The sequence below is a fragment of the Rutidosis leptorrhynchoides genome, chromosome 3 (assembly GCF_046630445.1).
Source record: "Rutidosis leptorrhynchoides isolate AG116_Rl617_1_P2 chromosome 3, CSIRO_AGI_Rlap_v1, whole genome shotgun sequence".
Lineage (NCBI taxonomy): Eukaryota > Viridiplantae > Streptophyta > Magnoliopsida > Asterales > Asteraceae > Rutidosis > Rutidosis leptorrhynchoides.
The window spans coordinates 33,851,453-33,861,904 of NC_092335.1; the positions used below are offsets into that span (position 1 = coordinate 33,851,453).

General features: G+C 33.0%; 1 protein-coding gene across 1 annotated transcript; it reads left to right on the top strand.

Annotated features, from left to right (window-relative positions):
* Nucleotides 1-3,363: 3,363 nt before the first annotated feature.
* Nucleotides 3,364-3,886, top strand: LOC139895922 (ubiquitin-like protein 5). Its single transcript, XM_071878469.1, has one exon. The coding sequence runs from the start codon at nucleotides 3,524-3,526 to the stop codon at nucleotides 3,743-3,745; it is 222 nt and encodes a 73-aa protein (XP_071734570.1). The 5' UTR covers nucleotides 3,364-3,523; the 3' UTR covers nucleotides 3,746-3,886.
* The last annotated feature ends 6,566 nt before the right edge of the window (nucleotides 3,887-10,452 follow it).

Consider the following 10,452-nt stretch of genomic DNA (forward strand, 5'->3'; position numbering starts at 1 on the left):
GGTGAGAGAGATTTTTAATTAATTAGTTGAGGGTAAAACAATAAAGTAAGAAAAAAGTACAGAAAAAGTACAGTGTGATAATGACATTTCTTAAACTGTGTGTTTTTTTTCTGGGGACAATTAATCTGGGACGGAGGGAGTACAAAGTAACATGCTACAAATGTTAGTTTGTTACCGGTGGAGTTTCCAATATCAAAAATCAATGGAGTCCTTAACTTTTTTCTAATACTACAATTTTTTTTCAATACTAATTTTATTATATTCGAATGTTATTTTAGTAGTCGTTTACTTAAGAAAGATCACAAATGCAAAAAATATATGAGATTCTGTAGTTAAATTAGTTAAATTTGATGATGTCATATAAAATTTGAACAGCACTATGTAATAAAAAGTTTTAAACTATCAATTGAAAGGATAAAGTTTGTATACTTTTACCAAATTAACACAACCACAAGATACTTAACAAGATGAACAATCAACGAAACTTTCACTTAAAAGGATAAAGTTTGCAGAGATTCATCAAGTAGATGAACCAACAACTTTTACATGTTACAGAATTTACATACTTACTAACTTACAAAAGTTATGAATAGTACAAGGGCTTACAAAAGTTATGAATAGTACCAGGGCCGTTTTCGACTTCTTATCTTTTTTATTATTTTTAATTTGAACTAAATTTCATTTTACCAACAAGGCCCCCACACTTTTAAAAAAAATTCAAATCGACCCTCCAAATAAGGGGTAAAGTGTCAAATAACCATTTTCATAAAAAATCTTAAATAAACTCCACTCAAATATTCAACGGGTCATAATTTCTCGCTCGCAATGAGTTAAATTTTTCCGACACCATCGTTAAACTCGAAATAATTTTAGGAACACAATGTCACTAGCTATACGCAAAACGGACGCTTTTTAAAAAACGCTAAATATTTGGGGTACTTTTCATACACGTTGATTTTGCGTTAAATTTTTAAAAGTCGACAATTCCATAGCGAAACGCGGAGATGCACATATATTGTTAATTTAAAATAACATTTAAATCTCTCACGGGTTATACCTTTTAGTTCAACTCGAGTTGCGCTTCAACGATATCATCGTTAGCCACAAAATAATTTTACTAAACGCAATAAAATAATCGAACCCCCGGCGCGAAGCGATGGTTCAATAACTAGTTAAAAATTATTCAGAGAAAATAAAACTCGAACATATGAATACAAACTAACACGAATTGGGATATATATGCCCAAAAGCAACTGACACAAGAATAAACCCTACACTATAAAACAATGCGGCCCTTTGACATAACTTTGGAAGATAGTCAGAATTGGCCCTTGGACATTAAAATTAGACTCAACTACGTCTCATAGTTGTATTATTTATGCAGCCTCCATACCAGGTATGTCGATTAACATAAACAACACATGATCTGCAAAGAGTCTAAAACCTTCAACACAAAAATGCACTAAAGATCAACTTCAGCAAGCTGCATACACTTCAATCTACAAGCCTACACACACTAATCATGCCATAAGTATATAGAAAATTAGATTGATCAATTTAATAATTAGTGAAGCCAATTATAACTTCAGATCAACAGAGGAGAATGTAGTAAGATGGGCGTACCGTTATGTTTTGCTTTAGATTATTTGAAAATGACGTAATAAGGTAGTACACAAGGCGCATGTATGTAAAAATGCAATTCTAAAAAAAGATATTTTGGCAAGTATCCAGGCTCTCTCTCTTATATGGATCTCAAATAGAAGTCAAAAGATTAAAGGAGTATTGGAAGAATAGAGATTGAACAAGGACTCACTTAGATAGAAAACATCAGTGAGTGAATTGGAGTTTATTTTCTAACTACACTTTTGTTCAATATAGTTCTTTACGTGTGGTATATATATATATATATATATATATATATATATATATATATATATATATATATATATATATATATATATATAGAGAGAGAGAGAGAGAGAGAGAGAGAGTAAAGGGATCAAATGAGAACTTTTAAGCAATGAGAACTCTGAGAACTAAGTTAGTCGAGCAAAAAATAAAACGCGGCCGAACAAAAATATGGGTAGTCGAGCAAAAAAATTACAAGGCCGAACAAAAAAAATAGGTGCATTGTTTGCTTGGTTCTACATTTTATGTAGAACATGATGTATAACACATATGTAGAACATGCTGTTCTACACTTGTTTTACATCAATTTTCATCAAATTAAGTTAGGGTTTAGATTTAGGGTTTAGATTTTAGGGTTTAGGGTTTAGGGTTTAGAATGAGTTTTTTACACGAACGGTTTAGAGTTTAGGGTTTAGGGTTAGGGTTGAGGGTTTACGGTAGAACCAAACAGAAAATGTAGAACATGTGATTTTCATGCATCTTAATTTTTGTTCGACTAACCACAAAATTGTTCGGCCGCGTCATTTTTTGTTCGAATTTGAGTTCTCAGGTTCTCACTCTTATTGAGTTCTCAGTGGATCCCTCATATATATATATATATATATATATATATATATATATATATATATATATATATATATATAAGTCCAAATGGATCTCTCCTTTGTAATCTATGATGTACTAGTGTACTCCGTAGTACTTAATTTTGATGATAATATTATCTTATAGCTTTTCAAAAAAACTAGGAAAAAATTCGACCGCGCGTTGATGCGGTTGTATTCAACGCGCGGTCGAATTTAAATATACGTTGTTTGGTACCTAATATATCTAGTAGGTTGGGTTGTTTGTTGGACGTGTATGTATATGTATGAAATATAGCCCGAAATATATAGTGTTTTTTTAACGATGTCTGTTTCGCGTATAGTTAGTCACGTTGTGTTCGTAAAATAATTTCGAGTTGAACGGTGGTCTAGGAAAAATTTAACTCGCATCAAGCGAGAATATAGGGCCCGTTATTTAGTGTTTTTTTAACGATGTTCGTTTCGTGTATAGTTAGTCCCGTTGGGACCGTCTGATTTTTTCGAGTTGAACGGTGGTCTCGGAAAAATTTAACTCGAACCGAGCGAGAAGATAGGGCCCGTTAAAAATACGGGTGAAATTATTTTCTTTTATTTTAATAAAATTATATGTTTACGCTTTATACCCCTGAAAAAAATGGAAACTTGAGGGGTCGTTGTGTAAATTAGGCCGAATTTGAGGGTTCGTTTGTAGTGTGAACGCAAACTCAAAACGACAATCAAATAAAACTGAAGCGACGATTTTGGCCACGAGTTTTAGTATGTAGATTAAAAAAAATGCGACGATTTCGACCACGAGTTTTAGTATATAGCTAAATAAATAAATAAATAAATATAAATATAAAACTTATAGCAGAATTAAAAGTTGACGGGGGTAATGTGCAACTCCATAGAACCTACAACAAACAATCGCCTTGTGGATTACTAACATATAAAAGGTCCACAACGCGGATACGATTGAAATTAGGGTTTCGAATTTTACAAATACAATTAATACACATCGAATTGCAGACTATAAAATCAAAATTCGAACAAACATGATCGAGGTGGTGTTGAACGATCGCTTGGGAAAGAAGGTGCGAGTGAAGTGCAACGATGACGACACAATCGGCGATTTGAAGAAGCTTGTTGCAGCTCAAACCGGTACCCGTGCCGATAAGATTAGGATCCAGAAGTGGTACAATATATACAAGGATCATATCACTCTTAAGGATTACGAGATTCTCGATGGCATGGGCCTTGAACTCTACTACAATTAGAGTTCTATTGCAGCTGTATGATCATATCTGTAAGTTTGACTAATTAAAATCGCATATCGTTATGGTATTAATAAATTTGTCTTTTAAATTGTTGAATTGTGTAATATAACCATGATGAAATATATGTTTCTAATTTGAATTTGGGGGTTTGTGGTTTAGTTGCTTAATTTATACGCTTTGTGATGATATAGTAAAAGATTATAGTTTATTTTTAGTGTTTTGGAGCATCTCAAATCTGATTTGGCATTTGAAGTAGATATTTTTTGAATTATTCAATGAATAGAGTTTGATTTGTTTTTGTTAATGTGTTGTTATAAAAACATATTAGAAAGTTGATTAATTCTAGTACTAATGTGTAAACAAGTAGAAACCAAAACATCTACTATCTAAAACAGTAATAGAACCCTTGAACACGAGCACAGGCTGTGCGTATGCACAGTAGACGATAATTTTTCTAGTTAAAAACCATCTAAACATCCAAAAGCAGTAAATTAAATGTCATATAGTGGTCTCTTTAAGTTAAAAGTAGAAGGGGGAATTTTGACCCAAATGGATACAATACAATTTGGTTTTTTTTTCTTAGCATGTTCGTTTTGTATGGGAGAGATATAACATTTTAATCGGGTTCTAATTGTATTAAAAAACATTAGTGTAATAGTTACGTATACAAAAAAAGTAAAAACCATACCATAACAATAATAATTTTTTATGGAATGCAACAGTTTAGGAGATTGTGTTATGTACTGTAGTAATTAGTGTCCTGATCCATCCTGAACATGTTTTTAATTTGGCCAAAATCTGAACCCCTAGCTAACCCGCCCATTATGACACATCGTTGCTTTGTTCCCTAATTTTTGGTGAAAGAAAAGAACTGAAGGGAAAGGGAAAGAAAAGAAGAGAATTAAATCTTCTCAATTAGTAAGGAAATGTAGGAGAGAAAATTAGGCATAATAATCCTTCCAATTCTTTCCATTTCTCTCATTGAAAATACAACCTTGATATGTGAGCTGAAAAATGCAATAAGAAATTAAAAGATATGTTCCTTGTAAGTAAGGCTGTTACCTGCAACAGGTCCATGAGATTTGACTGTTTAGTTTCCATTTCTAAAACCTTCTTACGAATTCAAGCCGTATGATATATATTGCCATTTGCTCACACCACGCACAATGCTCATGCATAATTTGAGAACTTGATTTTGTGATAATTGAATCAAGTTTTCTATGATCCTGGTTCGTTATAAAGTATCTGCTCTTCATTACTAACTTCTCCGACTTGGTGCTTATTCAATCCATTAGATTTTATTATTTCGCCCTTCATATTAGAGCCCCCCCTCCTCTCTCTCTCTCTCTCTCTCTCTCTCTCTCTCTCTCTCTCTCTCTCTCTCTCTCTCTCTCTCTCTCTCTCTCTCTCTCTCTCTCTCTGCAGGACCGTATGTAATTTGTCATACAAGGTTGCGAATTCATCTCTATTATCCCGAGTCGCTGTGATATTATAGCTAGTCTGTTCAAATATTTTGTGACAGATCTTCCCTCAGATTATTCATCTTGCGTGTTCGCTATAGATATTACATCTTTTTGGGTTACACTAAGTTCTATATGCCAAACATCTGCTTTAGGATTCTGAGGACCATCAACATAATTATGAGCACTTTTTCTAGCTGATTAAGGAACCCTTTTCATATTTGATGTAGACTCGGTAAGAACATTTTTATATCCACCTGAATTTAGCAAAATGTCATTAAGTTTGTGTTATATCTTTCAAATAAGCACAAGAGTACAAGAAAAAAAATACGAAGAGTGATATTGCCTTATTAACGAAACAAGTATATTATCAAGATTAGATACCAACACTTACTTTTTGTACATGTATATATACGGTGGAGGTGGCAAAACTGGCAAATCGGTTGGGTTATGTACACTCAAGACATTCAAAACAATCAACACAGGTTTGGTTCAAAACAATTAGGAATGGGATTCCGGCGGAATTGAAAATGAATTTAGACACAACGCGTGCGTGTCTGAGTTCAATTTCAATTCCGCCGGAATCCCATTGGATTCCATGAGTCAAATGGGGCCTTACATTTTGTACTGGTCTAAGAGTGGGGATGAAGCTTGGACATACTATTTGAAGGGGCCAAATTCATTTTAACTTAAAAATTATACTTGAATGAACATCCATAGTCACAAGGGTGGTGGTCTAGTGGTAGAATTGCTTAAAATACACAAAGGTCATAAGTTTGAACCTTGTGAGTAAAAAATATACCCCTTTGTGGTCATCGACAACTCTGAGGCCGGGCTACTAGCAAAGCAGTTGGTGGTTAGCTAAAATTAGTCATCTCACAGGTTAATTACAAAAAAAGATAGAATATTCGTACTATGCTACCATAGACAAAGTTAACTTCTTGACTCCCTTTTGACTAATATACTTGTATATATGGATAAATTTGTAGACATGCTTATTTATGTTTTTACCTATAAATATATCCACTTAAATCTTGTTAAGTAGTGTTCAAACCTTTTGTCATATACCCGTACTCATGAATATAGGAATGAAGGAGAATACTAAATGTAGTACTAAAGGCTAACTTTAAACATTTATTGTAACGAGTTAATTTTTTATTTATAACGTATTTTCCATACTTAAATTCAAGAGGTCAATATATTTATGGATATATATAGTTTTATATTGGAATTTGGAAACATTGTCTTTGCAATTAATGCTTAATCATAGCCAATAATGGAAGACGTTATAAATTTTGATGAGAGTACGTAGGGCTTGAACCAGCACCAATTAGTGTCTACTAAACTAAAGAGCCTTTACCAAATTAGTCAACGAAAACTTTTCTACATATATGTTCTTTTTCTTTTTTTGAAAAAACTAAAGAATTTTATAATAGCAAGGGGAATTTCATCAAAAGAATGAAGGTCTACATTGTTGGTGATTTTAGTGTCATTGTTCATTTTATGTGATAATGTAATTAACTTGAGAAAAATGGATTTTTAGTTAAACTTTATTGCAAGTTAGGAGAGTTTGGATTGCCCAAGCTAATTTAGAGTCGATAAATGAAAAGGAATGTTTATATGTTCGTATCTTTTTGATCAAAGACACAACTATTAATGAAATGGTGCAATTTCATACAAAATGGTGTAACTTTTTATGATACCATTTCACCCAAAGGTGTGAACATTCATGGAACTTTTTTGTCAAATGGTGCAACTTTTCATACTCTATATATAGAGATAATTTGTCCCACATTTAAAGATGATGAAAACATGAACACTCGCAATATACAAATTCTCTATGTTCTTGACTCTAAATCAGTGGCGAAGCCAGACATTTGGATCAGTGGTGGCACAAACTATAGCGGGATATATTGATTCACAAAATTTAAATAAGAAACTTTCATTCACTACTAACATAAAAAAAAAAAACAAGTTACCTTTACTAGGAATGTTCCTTATGATATTACTTTCGTTGTAAATTATTCATAATTGTTTCTCCCGTAAGAGTAGCTGGTGTCTATTCAAATTTAAGTCCCCGCGATGGTAGTCTAGTGGTTGAGGGACATGCAGCATACCGCGGTGGTCATGGGTTCGATCCCTGCCTCATGTCCCTTTAAGCATGGGTTACGCGATTTTCCTCTCACATGTTGGCCGTGGGACTGGTAGGTGTGGGACCGCCAGAGGGTCGGTTTATTTTATTTTTTTTTTATTTTTTTTTGTCTATTCAAATTTAGACGTTTCATGTAAATGTTGATTTGTATTAAATAAACAAAATGGGTATCCAAATCGCAAAATCAAAGTATGCCACCATAAATTCGTTGCTCGTGTATATTTCTGAAGCAACAGAGACTTTGCAAAAAAAAGCTTTAAAAATTCGATGGTTATAGATAATGTTTCACTGGTTTTGAATTTAGAATTTCCATTATTATTTATATCTAGATCAACACTTTGATGGCTAGCTTGATTCACATTTATTTAAGTCATTATATTTGTTGGCAAAAAAATAAAAAATAAAAAAGTATATATTTTCGTAATAACATTTTGTGCATTTATTGCCATGTTATCGTCTTATACTTGAGTATATCTTCAATATTTAAATATGGAGGACTAAAGATATTAAATTATAGAACTTAAAGGTTTAAATTGTATACCCATATATTATTACGGGTTCTAAAGAGGATACTTTGTATATTGTTCCCCACATTCCTAAACATTGAAATGAAATTGGTAGGTGAGGGGGTCTGGGATAGTCATCTTCTTCCCTCTACCTTTCCCCTGAACATCAATTACTTTATTTGTTGTTTCTTTCATGGTGCTAAAAAAAATTATATTATATTATATTATATTATACTATACACTAAATATGGATAACGGGAACCAATCACGTCTCGACACCTACCCAAAACACTGTTATACTGTAGCGACTTACTGTTACACTGTAGCAATCTGACTGTAGCGTTTTTTTTTTTTTTTTTTTTTTCTTTTCCCTAAAGACACAAAACACACTTTTAATCTTCTTTTTTTAAAATAGCCACTACGACACCACCATCGACGCTTACACAAGAATCATACAACGGATCTAATGGAGGTTTGTAGTAGTGATACTAACAAAAATGTCAGTCACCGCCGCCGGACACCACCTTCATCGGAAATAAAGAAAACCGAAACAGAACAAAACAACACAGAAACCCATATCTGTTGGTGATAATTTTTGTTGGTAAGCACAACGGCCAGATCTGTTGTGACAAGGCGGCGTCATAGTGGTTATGAAGGCAATAAATTTGTTAGTGATGACGGTGACGAAGATGGTCGTGAGTTTGGTGGTCATAACGGCGGTTTAATAAAGAAGAAAAAGGGAAGGTTTGGTGTTTACGCGCAGCGGATTGGCGTTGATAGGAGGCGGTTGGATTTCATCAGTTTGGTGGTGATGACGGCGAGATATGGTGGTGATGGTGGCGGCCGGATATAGAAGAGAGGAAGGAAGTTTGCAGACCTAGGTTTGTGTTGATCAAATGAAATCATGTATAATGGGGTTGGAAAATGGAGATGCAAATGAAAGAGGTGAAGAAGATTTGAGAAAATAGGGTTCTTGGAAATGAAAGGGTAAGAAATGGATGTACTGTAATTTTAATTTGTGTGACTTTTGTGAAAATACGGAGTATTGTGGGACTCTAAGACCCCCTATGGTTAGTAACCCGCCCATTACCCGCTCATTACTCGTAACTAACCATAGGCACCACTTAGTTATCCGCGTTAGTTACCCGCTTTTACCATAGATTTAACGGAAGAGTTATAGGAATTGCGGGTCCCAGTGCTTTTTATTGTTGGACTTGATGCTTTATTGCTTGTACGTTGTATATTAAGAGGAGTATTGTTTTAGCCATGATAGGGAGTGTTTAGTTATGAGTTAGTTATACGATATTGGTGTTAATGTGGCGCTGATGTGGAAGGTTAAGAGGATGAATAGTTTAGTTACGATAGGGAGTGACCTAATGTGCCTCAACTGCATTTAAACCTGCTTTCATGTCCGTAAGCAAAATAGTACAGTACATGATATTATTTTTAATTCAAAATAATATTATATTTCTAATTACTAATTTGCCCTCTAATTGGATGGACATGTACAATCTATCCATGTATAGCTATAATCATTTTGTAGCTCTCAAAACATCACGTATAGTCATTCTTAAAATTTTATCCGTTAATTGAATTTATTAAAATAATAAGTTTGAACATATATCTAGAGTCTAAAATAAAATGGTTGGAATGTTATATCTTATAGTTTTAAGTTAAGTAATGTAAGAAGAATAGAAATTTCAAGGTAATAAGAGGATATTTTCGTATTTACCCTTTGTGGTAAACTGGTTAAAGAGAGAACCGGCATTAAACCGTCAAGTTATTACACCAGTGACTTCATTCTTTTCATTTTCATGTGGTAAAATATAACATTACGTTGAGATATTAGGCTCTCAAAATATGAGTACATTTTAAAAATAGCTTTTATATTTGCATTTTTTTAAAAGTAGGTTTTTTTCTATTTACCTTATATACTAAAAAAGGTGGGGATTTTGATTATTTAGACCCACCCATCTTATCCAAACTAAAAGAGGTGGGGATTTTGATCGTACCATCAGTTATAGGTTTAAATTGATATTTTCAAGAATAATTTACCTTATATACTAAAATTGGGTGGGAGATTTGGGATTTTTAGGGTTTGTGAGATGAGAGAAACTGGGTGAAAGAATGGGAGTCTTTTAAGAATTATACTGATATTCTCAAATTAAACATAGTAGCTTAACGAGATACTGTATAATTGCTAGGATTACAGCTTTAAATTCCCACGTTTCTTGGGCCCCTGGATAACCCAAGTTAATTAGGCCTCTATATGGACTAACGTGCTACAAAATTACCAATACCATTCATAAATTTAAAACTTAAAAAATTACTCAACTTGAATTTTTTAAATAAACATGTTCACATACTACAAATAATAATCCTTTCTACGCTAATATTTTGCATTGAAATATCGAAGTGCATCGTATCTGCACGTAACAAACAAGAAGGTAAAAAAGCAAGAATTTATTTATTTATTTATTATTTTTTTTTTTTTTGCAATAAATTTTTGGACACATGCTTGACTGCACAAGTTTAATGTGAATTTTAGGAAGGTAAAAAATAGAGAAATAGATAAGGTGTAGAAAGGAA

Coding starts and splice junctions, on each gene's coding strand:
- LOC139895922 (XM_071878469.1), top strand. CDS start 3,524: ATGATCGAGGTGGTGTTGAACGATCGCTTGGGAAAGAAGGTGCGAGTG.